This window comes from Rattus norvegicus, chromosome 20 (genome assembly GCF_021556685.1).
Source record: "Rattus norvegicus strain SHRSP/BbbUtx chromosome 20, alternate assembly SHRSP_T2T, whole genome shotgun sequence".
NCBI classification, from domain to species: Eukaryota; Metazoa; Chordata; class Mammalia; order Rodentia; family Muridae; genus Rattus; species Rattus norvegicus.
In genome coordinates this window covers 6,625,001-6,650,659 of record NC_141553.1, presented here as the reverse complement: position 1 = coordinate 6,650,659, position 25,659 = coordinate 6,625,001, and the positions used below count along the sequence as shown (strand labels likewise).

Below are 25,659 nucleotides of genomic sequence, written 5' to 3'. Positions count from 1 at the left end.
GGCATTGGGTTCCTAGGTCTGGAGTTAAAGACACTTGTGAGTCACCCAGGGTGGGTGCTGGGAACTGAGCTTGTAGCAGTAAGGCCTTTAACCACTGGGCCATCTCTCTCTCCAGCCCCACAAGGTAGGATTTTTTTTTTTTTTTTTTTTTTTTTTGGTTCTTTTTTTCGGAGCTGGGGACCGAACCCAGGGCCTTGCGCTTCCTAGGTAAGCGCTCTACCACTGTGCTAAATCCCCAGCCCCCAAGGTAGGATTTAAAACTTGTTTGGGGGCAGCTGCTAGCAATAGTGTAAAAGAGGGAGAAATTGTTGCTTCTGTCATGATTTGATGATCTCCAACAGGAAATTCAGTGCCTGAAGCCATCAGAAGTTTCCTGATGCCCAGGAAGATTCCTAGTCTACAATGAGATAACAGAGATAAAGCGTCAAAACACAGTCCGGGATATGCATGCCCGTGTGGCTGGCTGCTGTGGAGGGTTTTGTTTTGGGCAGGGATGATGAGATCATGACTGACAAGTGTGGAGTTGTTTTTGGTATAGGGTATTAGCCAGGTGGTATTGTTCGAATGAGAAAAATTGTTGTAAAATTGGCTGGCTTGTTTTGAGACAGGGCTCTGCTCTGTAACCCCGGCTGGTCTAAACCTCGCTGTATAGAACAGGCTGCCCTGGAATTTGCTGGCAGAAAGCCTCCTAGCTCCTCCTGCCTCTCCACTTGCTGAGATTACAGGAGTGAGCCCCAGTCGGAGCCACTCCTGGGGCTCACAGTACTTCACAGCAGCCAGTACCCCAGGGGCAGCCACAACCACTTCCTCCTGTCTAGGCCCCTCCCCCACCGCCATTGGCACCTGCCCTCAGTTCTGTTACCTCAGCTGGAACTAGTCTATAAATAGAAGGATAAAGTATTTGACCTTTTGTGTCTGGCTGCTTTCTTCCTTTTCCCCTATCTGTCTGTCCCTCTGGAGCTTGTGCACCCATTCCCCTTAAGTACAGAAAGCTGCCAGTGCCACTGCTAGGCCGTGACAGTGGTTGCGAGCTGCTCACACTTCCCAGTGAGTGATGATTTTACATTTCCTACCAGGATGGATGAACGGGAGCCTATCCTAGTTTCCTCACGTTGTCATGTGTTCAATGTCCTAATAAACAAACATAGCCATCTCAGGCGGTGTGAACCAACACTGGCATCATTGTGTGCATTGTGTGCATGGTGGATAGGGGAGCCACAGTGAGTGGAAGTCAGGGCAGCTCTTTGGATGGAGCGGAGGTCAGTAGGCTCATACAGCGAGCACTGTTACCTGCTGTGCCATCTTGTCAGGCCCTTCCTCATGATCTGCATTCTTATTTCCTAATTACCGGTATTCTATCTTTTATGTTTGTTGACCATTAGCACATTTGCTTTGGTGAAATCTGTCTTCTGGTCCTCCCCATTTCAGTTGGTTTCTGTGTTTGCTGTGAAGTTCTAAGAGGCCTGTGCTCTGGGTGGTGGACTCAAGGCTGCTGGAGTCTCTCCCACTCTCTTGAGGAGCTGACTGCCTCGGTGGATTTCCCACACATCTTTGCCTTCCCAGCGGCCAGCTACTTCCTCTCCTTAGAAGGTGCTCTGTCCTTTCTTCCTGGCCTAGGAATGCATGGGTTTGTTTGTTTGTTTCCTGGAATTGGCGCATTCAGCACCATTCTGAGACACTCTTCTCAGAGTGCCGCCTACATTTCTATAACGTCACCTCGCACACCGGTCCTCAGGAAATGCCCCCTAAGCATCTTCTGTGGTGTGTAGACATGCTTGGTGTCTATGAGAGCAATGAGAGATGTATTTAACTGTTAGAGACCTCATCTCACTGCGGAACCTTGAATACTTGGTCCTGCCTCAGCTCAGCCAGTGGAAAGGCTTGATCATGGCAGTCTGTATTTCTCTCTTTATTGTTGCAGCGTGTGTTAGAGCAGCTGTGCACATCCCACGGTGCTCACATAGATCCTGTGGATCTCAGGTGGCAGCTCAAGTCATCTGGTTTGCAAAGTAAGCATTTACCTGCTGAACCAATGTTTCCTTTTTACCTCCGTCCCCAGGAACGGAACATAGGGCCTCCTGCATTGAGATTAGAGCTCAGCTACATCCCCATCTTCTAGTGACTTGGAACTTTTCTGCTTCAGCCTTCCAGTTGCTGCCGTACATACACATGGAAGCCAGGCCTGATGGCATTTGTCTGTGATCCTGGTACTGGGGGGACTTGCTGAGCACTCATGTACTGTGGCCATCAGCTCGCACTGTTACAGACCATCCACCCTCTAATGACTGATCAACGTGAGACATGCTTCTAAAGCGTCTCTGGCTGAGTCTCGCTCTAACCCAGACAGGCACCCCAGTTCAGGTGATCCTTCTTCTGCAGGTAGGAGCCGCCACACCTGCTCCTTGCTCTGTTTGCTTTTTGTTGTCTTTCATAGCCCTATAACCGCCAACTTCCTTGTGCTGTGGTCTCCACTCCCCAGTGCTGGGCTGGCAGGGTTTGTCCCCCTCCCCTGGCAGTGCATGCGTCCCTGGAGCTTGCTAGGTGGGCACTCTACCCACAGAGCCAGACTGCAGCCGCTCTTCATGGTTTTCTTTTCTCTTTTTCATTATGGAAACATCTTAGTGTTGGTTTTTCTAATTAATCTTTTTAAAGATGTGTTTATGTATAAGAGTTTTACTTGTATAATGTGTGTACTGTGTCCCCAGTATTTGTGGAAGCCAGAAGAAGCCATCAGCTCCTCAGCTACTATAAGGATGTTTAAACTTCTGAACCCAGGTCCTGTGCCAGAGCATCCAGCGCTCTTGACTGCTGAGCCATGCTCGTTAGGGAAGGTTGTATCTCTTCTCTTCTGCACTCACATCACGGTCCTTCAATCGTTAGCAGGAATGGGGTGAAAATGTGTGCTTAGGCTAGCCCCATTGTGCTTACTGTGTTGACTTAGGCTAGTCGTGTTGGCTTAGGCTAGTCCCATTGTGCTTACTGTGTTGGCTTAGGCTAGTCCCATTGTGCTTACTGTGTTGGCTTAGGCTAGTTCCATTGTGCTTACTGTGTTGGCTTAGGCTAGTCCCATTGTGCTTACTGTGTTGGCTTAGGCTAGTCCTATTGTGCTTATGGTGTTGGTGCTGGAAAGTTTAATGTTCTGATGGGCTTGAACTACTGAATTCTCAAGTTGCTTTAAAGTTTGTTTTTGCTTTTTCCAGACAGGGTTTATTTCAGCCCTGGCTGCCCTGGAACCCATTCTGTAGACCAGGCTGGCCTCAAACTCACAGATATCCTCTTGCTTCTGACTCCTGAGTGATGGGATTAAAGATGTTTGCCATCACCCTGCCCTGCTATTGCATAAAATCTTAAACTTCAGCTAGCAAACACCCTCCAAAGTAAGACAGACAGACATCCTCCAAAGTAAGGCAGCCACTGGGTGTTTACTTTGCTTCTTCCTTGCAGAAACACATCCTTTAACTATTTAGGGGCTGGTTGTTGTCCCACGTGCCTTATAACTTCCTGTTAGCTCACATCTAACAGGGACCAGAGCATCGAGCTCTGGTGGATCTGCACTGAGTGCGTGCAGACTTACATCTGCCAGGAAGTTTCAGGACAGCCAGGGCTACACAGAGAAACCCTGTCTCAAATAACCAAGCGAAAAAAAAATGTGTTTATCTTGTGCGTTGAGTATTTGGTGTTTGCAGTGTATCCATGTCTGATGTCCTACGAGGTCAGAAGAGGCCATCAGATGCCCTGACATGGGAACTTGCTCTGAGCTGCTGTTGGGTCCTGGGAATTGAACCAAGGTCCTTTGCAAGAGTAGTCAGTGCTTTTAACCACTGAGCCATCTCCAGCCTCCCATGCATGTGGAATTGACAATATATTTTAACACGTGCTTTTCACTGCTGAGGATCCAGAAAAGAGGACGGGCGGGACTCTGTAGTCATAAAAGTCCTGTGCTTCTTCGCCCTGGACAGCTACAAGTTTGGGTGTCCGTGGGGGTGGGAGCAGTCCAGACCGAGCCCTCAGACACTGAGGGACGACTGGGTTTCCTTAGTAGCATTTTCTGTGATGTGTTGCTTGCATGCCCATTTTTAACTATTACACAGTATCTGCTACCTTGCCTAGCCTCTCTGTCTTGTCATGACTTACATAGACACTTGTTTTTAGTCTCCCTGTGTGCTCCTGGCTGCCCAGAACCCACTGTGTGATACGCTGCAGACTCACCGTGTAGAGACTGGTCTGGAGTTGGCAGTATTCTGCCTCTGGTTGCTTCCCCAGTGCTGGGATTACAGATGTGTACAACCACACTGAACTCCTCCATGTTTATAGGAGTGGCCACTGTTTTCTGTTTCCGAGACTGGCCTTGACCTACTACTCATCATTCCACCTCAGTTGACTGAACCCTGGCATTACAGATGTGTGCCACCACATCTGGCTCATCTTAGAGGCTCTCAAGAATGTTCCCAGAAGGAAGTTGCAGTTCATCTTGGTAACGAGGCAGTTCGAGAGCCTGCTTTCTGAGAACTTGAGCTTTCCTTGATTGGCTAGTGTGGTTCAGTGCGTTGCTTATATGCAGGGTGGCTGTTTCTCTGCTTTCTTTCCTCTTTCATTCTGTTTTCCCTTATGTAGCCTGGGGCTGCCTTGAACTCACTGCATTGAAGGCAGCCTCGGAACTCCTGGTCCTCTTGTCTTCTCCTGCCTCCAGTGTACTGTATCATGGCTTTCTTACATACGCAGAAGAAATAGAGGATGCACAGTCTATGCACTGGCCATCTGGATTTCAAAATCATTAAGACTTTTGCCTTTTTTTTTTTCCTCTGGCTGATCAGAACTTTTTTGCTGTTCTATTATTTGTTTTCTTAAATGCTACTAGGTTTAATTTGTGTGGTTTCTGTCTGTCTGTGTGTATGTCTGTGCATCCTGTATTTTATTTTTAAAAAGATGTGTGTTTGTATGAATGTATCTTAGAGGTGCCAGTCGAGGCCAGAAGATGTCTGGGGCACTGGGGATAGTTACACGTAAGTGAGCAGCAGGAGATTGTGGATCTTTCTGTGTTTTTATTGGTTGTTTGTATGTTTCTGTGACTTGTGCAGGATAGCTTTTCTCCTTCAGATTATGTGAGGTATCTGCACAGTAAGAAAAAGAGCTGCATTCAGCACTTGCTGTTACACACACACACACACACACACACACACACACACACACACACACAGTAGCTGTCTTCAGACACACCAGAAGAGGGCATCGATCTCATTACAGATGCTTGTGAGTCACCATGTGGTTGCTGGGATTTGAACTCAGGACCTATGGAAGAGCAGTCAGTGCTCTTAACCACTAATCAATCTCTCCAGCCCTCAGCCATTTTTAAATTCCATTTTAATAGATTAGTTATAATAGGGTATGGTGTGACATCCGTAGGTTTGTGCCGTGTGGTGGTAGCATCTACCGATGTCGTCTGTCTCCCTCCCCCCACCCCCCATGTTTCTTTTTTGTAGTTCTACCTGTCCTGTAACTGGGCCTGGCCTTGAACTCAAACTCAGATCCTGCTGCCTTTGCTTGGATTAAAGGTGTGTGCCACCTCCGCCTGCTCTAGCTATGTGTTTTGTTTGGCTGGGTTTCTTTCTTTCTTTCTGTCTGTCTGTCTGTCTGTCTGTCTGTCTGTCTGTCTGTCTTTTTTTTTTTAAACTATTTTTTTTTAAAGATTTTTTTATTTTATTGTATGAGTACACTGTAGCTGCCTTCAGACGCACCAGAAGAGGGCATCAGATCTCATTACAGATGGTTGTGAACATGTGGTTGCTGGGATTTGAACTCAGGACCTCTGGAAGAGCGGTCAGTGCTCTTAACCACTGAGCCATCTCTCCAGCCCCCTCTTTCTTCCTTCCTTCCTTCCTTCCTTCCTTCCTTCCTTCCTTCCTTCCCTTTTCAATTAAATACCTTTGTTCCTTCCAGCTGTGTATTTATTTTCAGTATCATTAGATGCGTTGTTCTGTCAGCCCTTTTCCTCTCCCATGCTTTATCTTTTTTTTTTTCCAGAGCTGGGGACCGAACCCAGGGCCTTGTGCTTGCTACGCAAGCGCTCTACCACTGAGCTAAATCCCCAACCCCCTCCCATGCTTTAAAATAGAAAGTATTCTAAGAGATCGGAGCGCTGGCTCAGTGGTTAAAGGCTGTGTCTGTTCTTACAGAGGTCCCAGGCTGGATTCTTAGCACTTGGCACTTGCATGGTGGCTCGCAGCTGTTTAACTCCAGATGCCGGGGTCTGATGCCTCTTCTGCCTTTGTGGGCAATGCACACATGCTGCACATACGTACATGAGAGAAACACCCGTGTACATTAAAAATAAACATTAAAACATTCCGTGCCAGGCACTGTGCCATATGCCTTTAATTCCAGCAGGTAGAAGGCAGAGGCCGGTCGTTCTCTGTGAGTTGATGCCAGCATGGGGAGAGGGAGAGAGACCTACTCAAAAAATAAAATAAAGGCTTCTAGAGCTTTAGTTCCGTACTGGTCTTTGTAGTTGAGCTGTATAGGCCTGCTGCATGGGTCTCAGCCTGGGGTTCTTTTCTTTAGATTGAGCACATTTCTTGGAAAAGCTTCCATCCCCTTAAAGCTAGCCTTTCTGAAAGTGCAGTGGAAATATTGGAGACTTTGGCATTCTGAAGCAACTTCTTTCATTCTCTGACCCATAATTGGTAGGAGTTTGGCTGGGCGGTTCATTGGAAGGCTGGCTATATTTTTCTCAGTATTTTGAAGGCCTGGTTAGATCTTGATATACTGTAATTGTTTTGATTCCTTGAATGAATCATGATCTCTCCCTTCTGGAAGCCTCTGATAGCTGCTCTGACTCCAGAGCCCTTGGCTGGACTGTACCTCAGTCCCCAGCGTGTTCTCTGCTCAGCCTTGGTAGACCTGCCATCTGGCCTTGGGAATTTCCTATTCAATTTTGAGTCCCCTCATGTTATAGTCCAGGCTGTCCTTCAACTGGTGATTTTCCTGTCACACAAATGCTGGGCTAGCGTGGATGTACTGCCACATATACTGCCATAGTGGCTTCTGTCCTACCACATCTGTCTGTCTGTCTTTTTCCTTTTTTTTTCTTTTTCTTTAAGGAGGATGATTTTATTCAGGTTCTCGGAATGCAGTCCTGACTTGGCTGGCATTGAAGAGCAGGCTGGCCTTGAACTTTGGTCATTCTGACTGGCTCCGTTGTTTCCTAAGTGTGGGGAGAATTACAGGCCTGTGCCACCTGGCCTGGCCATTTGTACTTCTTGATAAAATTATTTATTTTGCTCTTATTGTCTGGGTGATTTCTTTGGTCTTGTCGTCTTTAAGTTGTTTTATTTTGATTGAGACGAGGTTTCTCCCTGTAGCCCTGGCTGTCTTAGAACTCAATCAGTAGGCCTTGAACTCAGGGGTCCTCCTACCTCTGCCCCATTGCTGACAGATTGCAGGCTATGCCTCAGAACAACAGTGGAGCGTGTAGCTGGCTCTCCTCTGGATGGGATTTTATTAAGTTCATGCTTATCTTGGCGTGTGTTGGTCCATCTGTCTTCATTGGTGGGAAACCTTGTCTGTGTGGAGAATGTGTGGACGTGGGCAGACACACTGCACACTCTTCATTGTTTCCTGTCCTTTCTACCCAACCTGCTTTTTGTGTGCCAGGTACGGAGCCCAGGGCTCACACATGCTCTCCACTGAGCAGCCCCAGCTCTCACTAGCTCTGTTGAATAAATGATGGAGACTTAGTAGAGGCGACTTTTAGAGTTTCCGTGAGGTAGGTACCTAGCAGTAGGCTGCTGGTTTGTGTGGTAACTTGTGCAGATTGAGAATATCTGCCATACTGTGTTCCAGAGCTGCTGCTGGCTTGCTCCCATGACCAGTGTACGGACAGACGTCATGAATTCTCTTTTCCTCAGCGCCTGTGATGAGCCTCAGGCGCCCCACAGAGAGGGCAAGGACCTCTGTCCATCGTCAGCACATGGAGCACGGGCACAGGCCAGTCGCTGTCCCTGCCCCTGCTGTCCCCAGAGTGCCCGCTGACACATCGTCTGCACGGTTTGGGGTTTCTGATGTGTATAGCCTTTGTGGCCTGGGCTGGCCTTGAATTCATTGTGCACCCAAGGTTGCCTTAGCCTTACACTGACCCTTCAGCAGCCTTGAGCTGGGATTACAGGAGGGGACCAAGGCTCACAGCCAGCATCAATTTTGTTTTTAAACCCGTAATTTTCCTCACGATTCTCAAGCTGAAGCAGGAATTGCAAACCAGCCTGAGCTATAGAGCAGACCTGTCTCAGACATCCAAAGCAGCAGCCACTTCTCCCTCACAGAGGATCAGGTGTGCTTGGTTGTCACGTCTCCTCACCTTAATGCTCTTTTTATGTGCATTCTGTGTGCATGTGTGTCCCTGGTACACTCGGAGGCCAGAACCCCCCCTTATTCTTCCACTTTGTGTATGTGCCTGCCTGTGTGTGTGTGTGTACGTGCTTGCAGCCCCAGGAGACCAGAACAGCATCAGATGTCCAGGATTGGAGTTACAGAGGGCTGAGCCACCATGTGGGTGCTGGGAACCAACCCTGGGTTCCTGAACAGTGACTAGTGCTTTAACCCCGTACCATGCTCTCCAGCCCCAGGCGTTCGTTCATTTGTGTGTTTGAGCATGTGTGTAGTTTAAGCATGTGTATGTTTAAGCATGTGTGCAGTTTAAGCTCACTCACTGCCGCTGATAAGCTGCAGCATTGTGATTAGATTTAGAACCGTTGTTGTTGTTGTTGTTGTTGTTGATGTTGTTGTTGTTGTTAGAAATGATGGCTAGCTGTTTGTCTTCCAGTACAGCAAATGCTGTGTGAGGTTGAATGTTTGACTCTGGCCGTGTTTACCTGTGGGAACAGAGAGAGCCTCAGCAGCCTGTCAGCCCACAGCATCCACGATGAGCCTGACTTCCTTATCAGATGGCTCCTTTCTCATTCTGGTGTTAGCTGCAGTCTGGGGTAGGGTTAGGTTTAGTTTTTGTGGTGAAACACCATGACTAAGAATCAACCTGGGGGCTGGGGTTTTAGCTCAGCGGTAGAGCGCTTGCCTAGCAAGCGCAAGGCCCTGGGTTCGGTCCCCAGCTCCGAAAAAAAGAACCAAAAAAAAAAAAAAAAAAATCAACTTGGGGAGGAAAGAGTGTTCACTCACATTTGTGTGTATTTCCAGCTCATCACTGAAAGCACTCCGGGCAGGAACCTGGGGCAGGAGCTGTGTAGAGGCTGTGGAGTGGGGCGGGCTGGCTGGCTCACCATGTCTTTCCTACTCAGGCTGCTCTCTTATAGAACCCAGGACCACCAGTCCAGGGATGGCCCCACCCGCAGTGGCCTGAGCCCTCCTCTATCAGTCATAAGAGAATGCCCTCTAGGCCTGCCCACTACAGCCCTGTTCTACAGAGGCATCTTCTCAAATGAGGTTCCCTTCCTCAAATGACTGCCCAGTCAACCTGAAGTAAAACTAGCATTCTCTAAAGTTGATTCTCTTTTGGGGGTAATGGCAGTAGGTTCTTTTGAGACTGTCTCTTTTAGTCAGGTTGACCTCAAAGTCAGTGATCCTCCTTGGCTCCCAGGTATGCACCACCATACCTGCTATGAAATTAAGGTATCTCCCTTCCCTTTTCCCTTCCTTGTGTTGTACAGGCTGTGAACTCTGGAGCCTGCTGAGTTCACCTTTTCAGTGATGGGCTTGCAGCATAGACTATACCCCCATTCTGGGTCGTTCTGTTCTACTAGCAAGGTCTCCCTCTGTCTAGCCCATGCTGGCCTGGAGTTCACCGTGTCACCCAGACTGCATCACAGTGGCTCAGCTTCTCCGGTCTCAGCCTCCTGTGTGCTGGGTCACGGCTGTCACCTCTACAACTCAATCTATTCTTAAAATGACAAGGACTCCTGGATTGGCAGCCCAAAGCGACAGTCTCAGCCGAGGACTGCCTGGCTCTTCATTTAGTGAGTCCTTACTTTAAGTGAAGAAAAGTAATTTTTCTTTTTCTTTTTAATTCTAGTCCTTTTTTTTTTTTTTTTAAGATTTAGTTATTTATTATGTATAGAGTTCTGCCTGCATATACACTTACACACCAGAAGGGGGCATCGGATCCCATTACATCTTTGCTGCATTTGCAGTGCTAAGAATGCACCAACCTATAATACCCTACCCGTTAAAGGTTCGCTATTGTTGGGTGGCATGCCCTGGTGTGTTTATGGCGGTCAGGGACAACTTGGTTCCCATGATCCCTGTGGGACCCAGGGACCCAAGATCAGGCTGCTGAGCTGATAACATGTAATTTATTCAGTACGGTTTTCTCTCTGTCTAGTATATAGCTGTTAATTTAATTTTTTGTTTTATTCCATTTATTTCTTTAGTGCATAGATTTGTGTGTGCACATGTGTGTGAAGGCTGTCATGTAGAGTCAGAGGATAACACTCTGGTTTCATGTATCTCACTCAGGCCACCGTGGTTGGAACAGATGCTGTCACTTGCTCAGCCATCTTGATGGTTCCAGTGTATGTATGTTTGTGTGTAGGGGGCATGTCCTTGTTGATGTGTACACTCAGTGCCAGAGCCATGAAGGCCAGTTGAGGGTGTGTGGTTCCTAGAGGTACCATGGTTGTGATCTTCTTGTATATAATGTTTGTGTGCATGGCTTCTGCACCGTGTGCATGCAGTGCTGGGAACCCAGAAGGGGGCGTTGGAGGCTTGGGACTGAAGTTACAGACTGAGCCCCCATGTGGGTTCTTTGCAAGACCAGCAAATGCTCTTAACTCTTCTCCAGCCCTGTATGGAACTTTGGCTTTTGTTTTTGTGTTGTTTGAGACAGTCTATGTAGTCCTGGATGGTCTGTAGCTTGCTGTGTAAACCAGGCTGGGCTCAGATTCATAGTTTAAAGTCCTGTACCGCTCCGTCCAACCTTTTTAAAGGTGCCTGTTAAAGTAGCTTTTTTTTATTTTATTTTTTAAAGATTTATTCATATATTATATAAGTACACTGTAGCTGTCTTCGGACACACCAGAAGAGGGCATCGGATCCCCTTACAGATGGTTGTGAGCCACCATGTGGTTGCTGGGAATTGAACTCAGGACCTCTGGAAGAGCAGTCAGTGCTCTTAACCGCTGGGCCATCTCTCCGGCCCTGTTTCATAACTCTCCGGCCCTGTTTCATAATCTCTACAGCAGTAACAGCTAGATTGTAGAATAGAATACATATTCATATTTTTTTGGGCAACTTTAAAAAAGTCAAAGCCAAGATTTCTTTATATTTTTAAACTAGGAAACAACTCTTTGACAGTCTGAGGATCAGATCAGTCTGAAGCTCTACTTAATTGCAGATTTATCTGATCATATCATTACTCACTGTCTGAATTTCATGACAAACCAAAGGTGTTTGTAAGGAGTGCTGTCTGAACATGCTCCGCCCTGTCATCCTGGGGCATTTGGGGTATCCCACATTCTCGTGTATCCTCAGTGTCTCAGCAGTTCCAGAAACTGTAGTTACCATAGACACGATTGCAAATCATTTCAGGAAGTTAAATCCAGGGACCAAAACAAGGAGTTAATTCTAAACCTGCATTTTTGACGGAAACGTGAGTTCTTGGGTGCAGAGGTCCATGAGGTCCATGACGGAAGTGACTCAGCAGAGTGCAGTCTCAGGTTACCAGTGCACGGTCTGCCTTTGTCCTCCTGGTGTTTTCTTCTTGAGTACACAGTGAAGTACACCGCAGCACACACAGTCCTAGCCTGGGGATTTTACATTGCAATAAATTATTATAACAATGCGGCTTCCATGTGCAAATTCATCACAATAGTTAGCAGTGTGAATCTGGACTGACTGAGCCAGACTCAGGGTCCTTCTGGGGATCCCTGCTTCCAGAGCACTGAACTCTGGCCAGCCGGCCCTATTTTTCCATCTTCACAGGAATGAGGAGAGCCTTCAGACTCCTCAGACTCCTCCTCCTACCCTTGAGAGAAAGCAAACATGAGGCTTGGCCAGCGAAGGTCTGCTGATGAGTGATTTAATGTCCCTTTGCAGTGTGCCTTGGCGTGGGTCTGAGGGCAAAGGACACAGGGATAAAGTGGGTGCTTCATCAGGAGCGCCACAGTGTGGCAATCGATGCCAGGCTATGACCATCCGTACAGTTGCAAAGGACATCATTGGAGGGAGTGCTTTGTGATTAGTGGCCCTGTGCTTGTTTTTCAGGCCTGGGATGAAATTTATGGCCGTGTGCGTACTTAACACTCTAGCCTGAGCTGTTCCCTTGGCCAAAGAATAGTATTTTTTTAATTCTTTAGATTTTTCTCTTTTTCTTTCTGTCCCTACCCCCTGCTATTTACTGTGTGTGCATGTGTGGGAACACATGGTGGCCACAGCTACTGTGGCGGTCAGAGGAGAGCTTGTCAGGAGGCAGATCTCTCCTTCTGCTCTTTGGGTTGTAGTGACAGAACTCCAGTGGTCAGGCCCATCAGGCCTTTACCCAGTGAGCCAGCTTCCCAGTCCCCTTCATATCCTCTCTCTCCTTTTTGGGGGGCTCATGTCTCATAGTTCAAGCTAGTAACCTCGAACTTACTGTGTAACCCAGGCTGGCCCCAAACTGCTGACAGTCCTCCCACCTTAGCCTTTTGAGTGTTGCGACTACAGGCATTAACTGCCATGTTGTGTTGGGCTAAATGTTTCCTTTGCTTTAGTCAGTCTAAATTTCCCTGTACTTGAGAGCAGGAGGGTCTTATGTGGCCCAGGTTAATGTTGAACCCCTAATCTGTCTCTGCCTCTCATCTACCGAGTTCTCAGACATGCACCACAATGCACAGCTGGTCTTCTTATTTCTTTTTTATTTTATTAATTTTTTAAATATTTATTTTATGTGTGTGAGTACACTGTAGCTGTCTTCAGACATACCGGAAGAGCAGCAAGTGCTGTTAACCACTGAGCCATGTCTTCAACCCTGAGTAACCGCTCCTAAGCAGTCACAGGGTGTTGGGGAGAACAGGTCTAACAAGGTGGCCTCTGATCTTCACGTTGTTCTGGCGGCACACTCACCGCAATCATGTGAGCACATGCTTAGTTTTCCAAATTCACACAACATTTTCAATTCTAATTTTTTTGGGGAGTGAAGGATATAATTTTGCTATAGACTGTCCTTGAACTTGTGGTAGTCTCCTACCTTCTTGGTACTGAGTCCCAGCACTTAGGACTCAGGCAAGAGGGTCTCTGAGTTGGAGGCTAAACTGGTCTCTTTATGTGAGTTCCAGGACAGCCAGGGTCACATAAAGAGACCCTGTCTGGAAAAAAGTGTATTGTGGTAGTGACAGAGTGGCACTTCAGTCGTCCCATGGTAGAGATCCCAGACAGTAAGGGCCGTAAGGTATCCCGCTCTCCCCGCTCTCCCCGCTGCCCATCCGTCCTTTGTCAGGTTTTGTTTTGTGGGGTTTTGTTGTTGTTGTTGTTGTTGTGTTTTGTTTTTTGTTTGTTTGTGTTTTTTTTCCCCGAGACAGAAGTTCTCTGTATAACAGCCCTGGGTGTCGTAGAACTCTCTTTGTAGACCAGGCTGGCCTAGAACTCAGTGAACCACCTGCCTCTGCCTCCAGTTAGGATAAAGGTGTGCGCCACCACAGCCAGCTTCTTGAGAATGTTTTTAACTGAATGGACTTGTACTGAAGGCTTTCTGCCTTTCTGGTCAGCAGCAGCAGAATGTGCTGTCGGGAGACCGGAGCATACATGCTGGCACTGAATGGGAGGGAGCTGCTTGATCTCGTCTTGGCCTTGCTGGCCCAGGGTCTGAGCAGTAATCTGACTGGGGCCCTGAGGAGGCATGCCTGGCTGTGTCTGGTGCTGCCGTCAGCTTTCTGCCTGTGTCTAGGAAGTGATTTGCTTGATCCAGTTCACCCCTCATTGTAAGTTTAGGCTTTAAGAGGGCCCTGGCCTTTTCTGGCAGAAGTACCTGTACCAAGCAGGCCTGGGTGAGGGAGCACTTTGCTTGCTTGGCTGTGGGATGCATTGGGGGCGTTGGGGAGGTTGAGGAAGGGGAGCAAGTGTCTCTGCTTAGAGTGTGACTTTTGCTCTTGTTAGTTAGTGCTCCATCTCCAGTGCTCAGGGAGGCTGACCTGATGGCACACCCACTGGTAAGACCGGACACAAATGACTGGGAATTGCTATTCTCCTGAATGTGCAGGAGAGTCTGCACCAGAAGACGGTGCAGGCTGTTTGCAGGAGAACGAAGGAGGCAGAAAATGGTCTTCATTTTAAAAATGGACACGGGGTTGGGGATTTAGCTCAGTGGTAGAGCGTTTGCCTAGCAAGCGCAAGGCCCTGGGTTCGGTCCCCAGCTCCGAAAAAAAGAAAAGAAAAAAAAAATGGACACAACTTTTACTAAATGTTTTCAAATGCTGCGCCAATTGAAAGTAAGCTAATTTTTCTCACACCTGATTGTCGGTCCTTAAGGGTAGGGCTGATGCTGACGTGCCTTGGTGTCTATTGTGGGCCACCTTAGGTTTGCCAGCCACTGTTTACGGGTTTTGATCACTGTTATCTAAGAAGGAAGCGGGTGGGAAGACTAAAGTCCAAGCCTTTGTATGCAGCAGGGAGTGAACAGGTGCAGCTTGGCTCCTGGCCCAGCTCTGCTCCATGTAAATTTCATCAAGCACATGGTTCAGGCGGGCAGCTGGTGCCGTAATTCCAGTCCTTACTGATTAGCAGGACGCGCCGCCATCACATGATCCTTGCTCTAAGTATAGCCTGCCTTTCTGGCAGCTGCAAACACCTGGAGAAGCGGGCACAGAGGCCCTAGTCAGAAAGGATCTGCTGCTCCTAGTGTCCATGCTGTGGCCGCTTCCTGTTGTGCTTGTGCGTGGTAAGCCAGCCCCCTGGCTCCATGGCGTGCAGTGGCTTGTGCTGAGAGGCATGCAGATGGCTCGTTGTCTGCTATGAGAACTGGTTGTGAGCTTCCTGACGTAAGACAGAAGAGAAGCCTATTGTATCATCACCAGAATGCCTTTGGTCTCTGTTTAAACAGCCGTTGTGGTCTTTGGTTTCTGGCACTGGGGCGCTGAACCGGCGCTGACGGGGAGCTGTTGTGTTGGGAGGACTCTGCACTGTGTGCTGGGCTCCTTAAGGGCAGCTAGCCAAGTGGCTCTTCTGAGAAAGAAGTTACAAAGGCGTTTTGCTTTCTTCCTTTTCCTTTTCTGTTTTGAAATGGGTTTCTTGTAGCTCAGGTTGGTCTTGAACTCTTTAGCATCTTAAACCACTCCCTGAGTTCTAGGGTGTACAGGCTGTGCACCCTCCCTAGCTGACAAATAGTCTTCCTTGCATGCCGGTCTGTGTGGAGGCCAGAGGTAGGAAGATGGCTGTCCCTCTTCAGTGTTTTGTTTGCTTTGAGTCAGTGTCTCACTATGTAGCCCTGGATGGCCTGAACCTCAGGCCATGTGGACCAGGCTGGTCTTGAACTCACAGAAATCTTCCCTGCCTCTCTGCCTCTCAAGTGCTAATTAAAGTCCTGTGCCATCATACCCAACCCTACCTAGCTCTTAGAGACAAGGTGTCTCACCTTGAATTTCACCCTGAGAAGTCTCCGGCTTCCATGCCTGGTTTTGCATGTGGTTCTAGGACCCAGAGTCACAGCCTCTCGCTTGTGTAGCATCAGTGCTTCACTCTCCTAACCACTTCTCAGCCCCAGTAATAATCCCTACCAAACATTTAAAGATTATGTACACTGTGTACACCACATATGTACAGTATGTACACCACATGTACACCTGGTGCCCTCAGAGCTCAGAAGAGGGGGTCCAGATTATGAGGTGCTATGTGGTTTCTGGGAATTGAATCTCAGTTCTTTGCTAGCACCCCAGCTCTTAAACATGTAAAAAAGTGGTCACTTCTTAAAAGAAAGATTTCTGTTGAGACGGTCACCATATTGTCACCATATTTAGCTAGGCTAGGTCCAAACTCTGCTACTTTCGCCTCATCTCCTGAGTGCTTACCGGCTTGACTCACCACACCCAGCCAAGAGAAACACACTCTAAACTGTCAGTGACCCAGCACAGGGAGGCAGGTCTGCTGCAGATGCAGAAGGAAGGCTGTACCCAGCAGTGAAGATCCAGACCCTCCTAGAAGTGCTACGTAAAGGGACTGACTCATAGATAACATACAGGGTGATAGATGCTGGAACCCTGGGAAGGATGGAGTTTAGAAACCCTCAGTAGGGATTGGTTAAGTAGCGGCCTGTTTACCTTACACTACTCAGCTGTCCTGACAGAGACTACTCATTCCTGACAGAAATATTAAGACCTAGTGTCAAAGTAATATAGCCAAGGGCAGTGTATAATGTCTGCTGTGAGGAGTTAGAACACTCAAAAGAAAATCAATGGAGTGTTTTAAAAGTGGAACTTGTGCCATTGAGATGGCTCAGTGGGTAGGAATGAATGCTTGGCACCAAGCCTTGTGACCTGAGTCTGATCCACCTCCACCTGTGTGCATCACATGCCACACCCACACTTACACATGTACAATTAATATATGGTTTGAGGGGTCGTTTCACTTGGGTTTATGAAGGTAGGGTCTCTCCTAGCTATCCTGGAATCCTGTATGTAGACAAGGTAGGCCTTGGACTCCTGCCTCTGAAGTGCTGAGCACTTTAATCTCTTAAAGGGATTTGCCACCACTCCCAATTTTTGTGGTTTTATTCTTAATTTATAGAGGGCATAGAGAGGTGGTTTAGCAGGTGGGAGCACTTGCAGCTCTTCAGGTGACCCAGGTTTGGTTCCCAGCACCCGTGTCAGGTGGCTTGCAACTGTTCATAACTCCAGCTCCAGGGCCTCTGTGGTTACCTTCAGTGCTTTGTGCACACACATGTGGACGGACACACACACACACACACACACACACACACACATGTGGACAGACACATGCACCTGTATGCATAACTAAGATGATAAAAATAATTCTTTTAAAAACAAAGTTAACAGAGTGGTAATCTCCCTAGCTCTGTCCAAATCCTGGGGTTGTACCATGTCTGGTGTTGGAGAGACTTGGTTGATGGTGTTCTATCCTGTGTCTGTGCTTCTTGTAGTTCACAGTAGTCTGTCACCCTCTGTGCCATGTCTTCAAGAGAAAGTGGCACAAGTTTGTTGGTTCTGCTTTTCCAGTTATTTCTCAGCAGTGGCCGGTGGCTTTTGAAGGCCAGATCATAGGAGCCCCTGCCTCTGTGACCATGTTAAAAAAGGGTTTCCTTCGCTGTGACAGTTCAGAGAATATCCTCAGAGTGCACTGAAGTCTCTTGTCTTTTACCTGTAGGAACTTACAAGCGGCAATTGGCGCCTATTATGACTTTGAGAGCCCGAATGTCAGTGTGCCCTCCATGTCCTTTGTTGAAGATGTCACCATAGGAGAAGGGGAGTCAATACCCCCTGATACCCAGTTCATAAAAACATGGCGGATTCAGAATTCTGGTAAGTATATAATGGGGATTTGTATGTTAATTGTTCGTTTGTCTGTCTGTTTTAAAAGTTAGAGAAGGGCTTGTTGGAGCTTACAGCTGTCACTAAGGTTTGTTTTGTTTTTTCAAGACAGGGCTATTTATTCTATGTAGACCAGCTGTACTTGAACTCATAGAGATCCTCCTGCCTCTGCCTCTGCCTTGAGTACTGGAATTAAAGGGGTGTGCTACCTCCTGGTGTGACTGAGTTTTCTTTCTTTCTTTCTTTCTTTTTTTTTTTTTAAGATTTATTCATTAAGTACACTGTAGCTGTCTTCAGACACACCAGAAGAGGGCATCGGATCTCTTTACTGATGGTTGCTGGGACTTGAACTCAGGACCTCTGGATGAGTAGTTGGGTGCTCTTAACCGCTAAGCCATCTCTCCAGCCCGTGACTGAGTTTTCTAATGCACAGTGTGTAACATTTTCTTATACCAGCACAGTGAACCAGTGAACTGTCTTAAAGAGACAAACCCAATTCTCGTTTACACTAGAAACTAGGCAGTGGGTGCTGTTTTCGCCCTGGAGTTCTACTTTAATCTCACCTCTGCTCTCGTGAACCCATCTTCTCTGCCAGACCTGAGGAGAGGGGCCTTCTGGGCCTAGAGGAGCGCAGTTGGGCAGAGCAGTGGCGTCTGCTCCATGCAAACTCATGTCAGTGCTACCACAGAACTCAGATTGACCTGCAGTGTTGTGAGGCGCTGAGACCACGTTGAGAAATAGGATAGAGGTGTGGAAATGACCTCAGAAGGGTTGTGATAATAAAGTACAGTAGCAGGCAACTGTAGTCTGACACTCGGGAGTTAAAGCTGGAGGATTGCTGCAAGTTTGTGCTCAGTCTGGCCTACATAGTGAACCCAGATCAGCCAGAACTACATAGGCGACCCATGGCAAAGGCAAAGCACTAAGTAAAGCACACTGCTGGCTTGCCCGTCAGTGACCGCGGAACGGTCATGGTAAATACGATGTCTATTACACCTTTCCTTGTTCACTCCGTGAGTTGTCTCTGTCCTCTGTAAGGCTGAGGGCTGTCGTCCCACTCGGTGATGAGGACTGGAAAGGTCAGCAAAAAGCGTTGAGCGAGTGAAGCTGTGCTGGGCTGTGCTGTGTCTTACCAGTCTGAGGTGGCCTGGCCTAAAAAGCCGGAGACCCCAGCAGACCAAGTACCTTTCTTTTTTTTTTTTTTTTTTCCCCGGAGCTGGGGACCGAACCCAGGGCCTTGCGCTTCCTAGGCAAGCGCTCTACCACTGAGCTAAATCCCCATCCCCCCAAGTACCTTTCTTTAGATCCAGTTTCCTTGTTCTCTGTACTGCAGTTCATTGTGATGAGGAAACTGGCTGACCGGTTTTGTTTTGTTTGAAATAGTCTTACTTTGTAGCCCAGACTGGCCGCTGTTGAACACGTCAGTCCTGCCTTAGACTAGAGTTCTCTAGCATTGTCCTTGCAGGTTCCGCTCGTCCTCTTTTCGTCTAGTTCACAGACCCTAAGGAAAGCCGAGGAGCCGAGCAGAGGCGGTGGGCGCAGCGTAGCTGTGTCCCCCCTGTTCAGCTCAGGGGCTGCTCTGACACAGGAAATGCTCGCACTCTCTGGGCTTGTGTTGTCTTTAAATGCTTACCCAATGTCTGGGTTTTTTGTTTTTGTTTTGTTTCACTTTTTACATTGCTTAATTTTTTTTTCACCTTAAAATTTTCCTCCTTTAAACTACATCAGAGCTCCTCCCAGCTCCGCTTCCTTCATCCTCTCAGAAGTGTGCGAGCTCAGTCTCAGACTAAAAATGTTTTCAACCATGCGTCAGTTTTCTATGGTTTGTTTTCCTCTTTCTTTTTTCTGGAGGGGGTACGGGGGACAGTTGAGACAGGATCTCTGTGCAGCCTTGGCTGCCCCAGAACTCACTCTGTAGACCAGGCTGGCTTTGAACTCAGAGATCCACCCGCCTCTTCATCCCAAGTGCTGGGCTAAAGACTTGGGCCACCACACCCAGCTTTGGTTTCATTTTGTTGAGGGGACTCCAAGGTCATCTTCCTGTTCTACCTCTCAGGTCCTGAAAGTTAAGCATATGCTGTGTTCTGGAATTATTTTGATTTTGAAAAACTGATTTATTTTAAAGTTATGTCAGTACCTTACATATATACAGGGGGAAAATGGTATTTCTGTGAGTTCTTTAGTATTTTAAAAATATATATTTTATAGCTGTCTGTGTGTGGGTGTTTAGTTAGCAGCACATGCGTGTTCGATGCCAAGGAGGGTAGAGCAGGTGCCGGGCTCCGCAGCTGGAGTTAGAGACCGCTGTGACTGCCGTGGGACTGCTGCTGGCAGCGAGCTCTGCTCCTCCTCAGGAAAGGCCTGAGCTCTTAGTCTCGGAGCCTCTCTCCAGTCTCGTATTATTAATTACGTGTTCTTATGTCATTTCTTTTATATTGTGGATGCCCGAGTGCGACACCATCTCCTGTCATCCACTGGGTCCTGGGGACTGACTCCAGTTTTCAGGTTGGCTCAGGCATCTTTTACCTACTTTGCCATCTTACCAGCCATTTGTTTGTTTTTTCTCAAATATTTATTTATTATATTTAGCTGTCTTCAGACACACCAGAAGAGGGCATCAGATCCCATTACAGATGGTTGTGAGCCACCATGTACATACTGGGATTTGAACTCAGGACCTCTGGAAGAGCAGTCAGTGCTCTAACCGCTGAGCCATCTCTCCAGCCCCATTTGTTTGTTTTGAGACAAGGTCTTACTCTGTAGCCCTGACTGACTCATAGCTCAGAGTTTGCCTACCCCGCTGTTCATAGGGGTGTATACATTTGCTTCGGGGTAAGGTCTCACTCTGTAGCCAGACTAGCATGCCATCTTCCTACTGCATGAGACCTCACTGTGGATTATAGACGACGGTGCCACCATGGTAGACTTGTGCTACACAGCCTGTCACAAGGCTGCAGTCAGGAGGCCACAGAGGCGGAGTGTGCTAGGAGTCCCAATGTTGGGAAACGAAGGCAGTAGAGTGCCTCTCTAGCCTAAGCCAGAGACGGTGTCCTAAGACAGCAGCAAAACCTCACTTGTCGTACAGTAGCTGTTTTGCTCTCTGTAAAGCCTCTGGCCTAGCATTTTCTCAGTAGATGGCTCTGCAGATGTGGGGAGGTTGTCTGGAGTCCGCCTGCTTCTCCTGACCTAAACCTGTTGAGGTTGTTGCTGTTGGCTCACAGTGCTTGTGTGTGTGAAAAGCAGCTCCTGTGTCTGAATTCCAGTCGCTTCAGACTTTATCCCTCAAGGTGCCATGCACAAACCAGTCCTTCTGCTAAGGTTGAAGCCAATATCGTGCTGCCTTATCCTGCAACCTGAATCTTTCCACTTGGTGAGGAGCTGAGTAGGGGACATCCCAGGGCAACGGCTGTGGGCTGGTTCCCCAGCATCATGCTGTGTGCCTGTGTCTTTTCTTTTGGAACTGGGGACCGAACCCAGGGCCTTGCGCTTGCTAGGCAAGCGCTCTACCACTGAGCTAAATCCCCAACCCTGTGTGCCTGTGTCTTAACAGTGTAGAGTGGGGTAGGCACCAGCCACTTCCAGTCTCCGCCTCATTTCCGGAGCTGAGCGAGGTGAGTGCAGAGCCAGACTAACCCAGAGCCGGTGAGCTAGGCAGTGACTGCGTGTAGCTGTCCCAGTAACTTCCCTCGAGAGTTGACCGTCATATACACTAAATTCATCCTTTTGACATTTAGCTATGTGGGTGCATATTGCCCGGATTGAGACTTTTGCTGCAGAATCTTCCCTGTAAAGATGGAAGTCGGGCTAGGCGCTCACCCTGATGCCCAAGGCCCGGGGCCTCGCATACACACTTGGGCGTGCGCACACCCCCAGTAAGAAGGCAGAGCTGTCTGTTGCCACCCACAGCATCTTAGTCTCTCAGAGCTCGGGGTCGGATGCCGGTACTCTTGAGCTTCCTAGAGGTGAAAATGGAGCTGCCTTTGGAAAGGAGGTTGAGCAGTGTTTCCAGCCTTCCCCTGCTGAGATCCAGTGTCCTGTGGAACTGGGCGTGAGACTGGTCCGTGCTCACCTGTACCCCTCCCACCCCAGCTTTCTTCCTTCAGACATTAAGTGAGCAGCTCCCTCCCCTACTTTCCAGAGGGTATTTATTTCCCTGCGCTCATGTCGTACATTTTAGCGTGGTGTAGCTGCCTTGTCAGGTGGGGGAGGTTTGTCTTCTGCGCTGACATGTTGTGGGGTGTTTCCTGTAAGCTGCGCCCCTGATCCCAGAGAGAACGACTGAGGCTTTATACTTAATGCCTTGGCCATAGCTTTGACTTGCTCTCCGTCTAGCTCATAGCTTAATCTCTCATTTATTCTATGCTCTGCCTCACGGCTGGTCACCTTACAACTCTGCTCCACTCTCACACATCTGTCCTCCTCCATGGCCCAGGGTGAATCTGCCTGCACTTGACTCTATGCCAGAATCCTTTCTTTCTACCAATGTCCCACCTTCTATTTCTCCTGCCTGCACTTACAAGACAGTCAGCATTTTATTGACAGGAGCTGCATCCAGACATCTCAACCCCTGTAGCCACACACACGTGGTCGTGTCCAGGCTTCTTAGAGCTACTGGATGCCTTTACTTTGTTTTGGTCTTTCTGATGCTGTTGTCTCACGATTGGCAGTGTCGGGATGGTGGGATGTGATTCGCTGCTTATTGGTTTGTTTTGTGGTGACAGAATACTGCCACCTTAATTGAATATGGAACTTAATTTCCAAGGTCATAAAGCTCCTGAGTGGCCATTTTATTCTAGAAAGATCTATCCAGTTTGTCTTGGAGACCAAATTTAGAGTTCTTTTAGACTCTCAGATCTAGATTTCAGGTCTGCTCAGCAGGTGGCCCAGGCAGCTCTCATATTTCCTTCCTTCTCTGCAGCCTAGGGAATCCGTGTCAGGGACAGCAGCTTGCTGTGCAGCTTGGGTAGTAGGCCTTGAGCTTGTGATCCGTTTGCCTGTCCTTGGGTGGTGGGATCAGAGGCACGTGCCATCAAGCATGGCTGAGGAATTACCTGTCCTAGCCCTGCACTATGAGAGCCAGACGTACACCGCTGGAAGCTCAGAAGGCTGGTGATCGCTTGGGTCTTCATGGCAGTGGACCCCTTTCTCTGTGTTCTTCAAGAGCTGCTTCATGCTGCACATCAAACAGGCACAGTTAGCAGGAATGTCCAGAGACACCACCCTACCTAGTAACCCCAGAGGTTACTCCTGTGCATTTCCCTGTGATGTAGCAGCTCACGGTTCTGTGCACAGCCGAGAGCCCTGGATCTCAGCCATTTGGGTTTCTTAGCCATGTCGTGTCTACACAAGACAGCCAAGTTTCACACTCGTAGTCTTGGCTAATCATATTTTCTTAGTTCAAAACAGACCTGCTAGCATTTTTGTGCTAACCAAATTATTACAGGGTGGGTGTGGGTGTGTGTGTGTGTGTGTGTGTGTGTGTGTGTGTGTGTGTGTGTGAGTGAGAGAGAGAGAGAGAGTGTGAGAGAGAGAGAGAGAATGAATATGAATATCTTGGTCTTTAATGAGACTGACATTTCTAAGGCACCCACTATTTTCTGACCTACAGCAGTAAGCTGTGCCAGGCCCCCGTGGAGTAACAGCATTGCCATGTGATGTCCCAGCTACTGCCCTGCCAGCTCTGGTTGCCCTTTAGACTGAAGAGAGCAGTTGGCTGGCGGGCTCCATGGTTTAGGATGTGTTTAATGCCTTGTCCCTGCCTAGATTGGCCCTGAACTCCTGGGATTCAGCAGTCTTTTTAAACTCAGCCTCTAGAGGGCCTGTGTTACTTCAGTGCTGGCAGAAATTACTAGTGTTTTGCTGTTGTCTGTTTCGTTTTACGCTTAAATGTTTTTTATTTTAATTTTTAGATTATGCATAGGTGTGTGTTTTATGTGGGTTTGTACTGGAACTTGAGGAGGTCGGAATAAAATGTTAACTCCCGTCCGGCTAGAGTCCAAGGCTGGGAGATAACTCAATCCTTAGTAAGAGCAGTATCCCTGTTCTTAATAGCTGAGCATCTCCCCTCCACCACTCAACCAACTGACAGTGTGCCCCAGGCTTGTCTCAGACTCGCTAGGCAACAATCCTCCTGTCTCATCTCTTTCAGTGCTGGGATGGTAAGTGTGAGACACTTTTTAAAAGAGGGAGCACCTTACTTGGGCATGGGACTGTATATATACCTTTGGTCCCAGCACTCTAGAGACAGAGGGTCTAGAGGCAATTTGAGGCCAACCTAGTCTACAGAGCAAGTTCTGGGACAGCCAAGGCTATACAGAGAAGCCTTGTCTCAAAAGAAAAAAAACAATCACAAGTCTTCTAATAAACTAAAGGACAGTACTGCTGGGTGCGTGGTGGAGGTAAGTCACAGGCAAGAGCACATCTACTCCTCTGTGGCTGCCTACGGCCCTTGACTGGCAGCATGTAGAGTTCTCATTTTCATTTATGCATTTACAGTTTGCACAAGAGCACAGTCCAGATGAGACCGTTGGGAGTTAGAAGAGAGGGAGGCGGTGCTGCCGAGGCCTCCGTGTCCCCACTCTCCCTCTCTGTGGGAGATCATTCAAGCTTCCCATTTTCTCCTGGCTGTTTGAACCTGAGACCTAAGCAGTCTCTGAGCCCCTGGGTATTTCATAATTTAGAACCCCAGAAAACAAGTAATAAACTGAGCAACATGAACGGGCTGTGTGCCTGTAAGTCAGAGGACAGCCTCTTGTACTGCCTGCTGTTTTTTGGAGACAGCCCTTTACTGAGTGTGACCTGATAGGTAGGGTAGGCCGGCCGGTAGACTCTCCACCTGTGACTGATATTACCAGCACAGAGTACTACATCTGGCCTTTTATATTAATGTTGTCATGTGTTTGCTATAGAGGCATGTGTTATGCATGTCTCTGTGTCTGCATATTTTTGTAAGTGTGCACAAGTGTTTGTGGGTGCTGGCTGCCTATGCTCGCACACTCTAACAGAGGCCCCCGCTCATGTTGGGAATCTGCACTCATTACTTTTTGAGGGAGGTCTCTGAGTCAAACCTGAGTTCACATCTTTACTCGTTGGTAGCCGGCTTGTTCTGAGTGTTCCGACTCTTTTTTTTTTTTTTTTTTCCTTCTTCTTTTTTTTCGGAGCTGGGGACCGAACCCAGGGCCTCCGACTCTTCTAAGACTGGAATTGCAGGAGAGCTGCCGTACCGGAGTAGAATTTGCCTGGGTCGGGGAACTCAAATGTTAGTCATCTTGGTGTTCAGCAGGTCCTGTAACTGCTGAACCCCCTCCCCAGCCCCTGCCAGCTCTCTGTATGTGGGCTCTGGGGCTCACACTCAGGTTCCTGTGTCCTTTACTGACAGACAGACGCCCTGTCCTGGAAACACTGGTTTGGAATGAAAATGAACGTTTTTTATCCTCTGGTCTCTAGAAACACTGGGAGCAGACTATTTGCCTCCCTCCCTCCTTATTTCAAAACAAAAGTCAGGGTGTAGCTGGGGTGGTCTGGAACTTGCTGTGGCAGACCAGGCAGGCTCCTGAGAGCGGTTATCACAAGCGTGCGCCACTGGACTGCCAGTGCTTGCACTTCAAAACGGAATGAAAGTGCTGCATGCTGGGTGTGGGCTTGGGCTTCCTCGCCAGGGATGTTCTTGGGCTTATGATGAGCATGGTCACCCAACTGTGTGTGTGTGTGTGTGTGTGTGTGTGTGTGTGTGTGTGTGTGTGTGTGTGTCAGGTTGGCTCTATCCGGCCTTCACAGTAAGTTCCTGCTGAACCGTTTCTTCCATCGTCACGGTTTTCTTTGCTGAATGGTCAGACCTTGGGTTGAGGGATATAGGCAGACTTGTGCCTGTGTGTGAAGAGGCCTCTCTCACAGTTTGAGAAGATGCTCCAGTCCAGTGGGAATAACTGCCTAACAATATTTTTCCTTTTTTTGTTTGAATTTAGGGGCAGAAGCCTGGCCTCCGGGGGTTTGTCTTAAATATGTCGGGGGAGACCAGTTTGGACATGTGAACATGGTGATGGTGAGATCACTAGAGCCCCAAGAGATCGCAGATGTCAGCGTCCAGATGTGCAGCCCCAGCAGAGCAGGAATGTACCAGGGACAGTGGCGGATGTGCACTGCTACTGGACTCTACTATGGAGGTGAGTGTGTCCTCGTGCAGGCCAGGGCAAAGGAACTAAGGCAG

The 25,659-nt window shown here is 48.3% G+C and overlaps 1 protein-coding gene across 4 annotated transcripts in view; it reads left to right on the top strand.

The window, feature by feature from the left end:
• The window catches only part of Ilrun (inflammation and lipid regulator with UBA-like and NBR1-like domains), a 66,215-nt gene that overhangs the window by 8,166 nt on the left and 32,390 nt on the right, over positions 1 to 25,659 (top strand). For 3 of the 4 annotated variants that reach the window (XM_087596984.1, NM_001039607.2, NM_001410292.1), the window contains exons 2-3: positions 17,290 to 17,444; positions 25,418 to 25,615. In XM_087596984.1, the coding sequence (XP_087453110.1) occupies positions 17,354 to 17,444; positions 25,418 to 25,615 (289 nt within the window). In that variant the 5' untranslated portion in view covers positions 17,290 to 17,353. Of the gene's footprint in view, positions 1 to 17,289; positions 17,445 to 25,417 lie in introns of all 4 variants that reach the window. The other variant, XR_015644545.1, reaches the window with a different exon arrangement.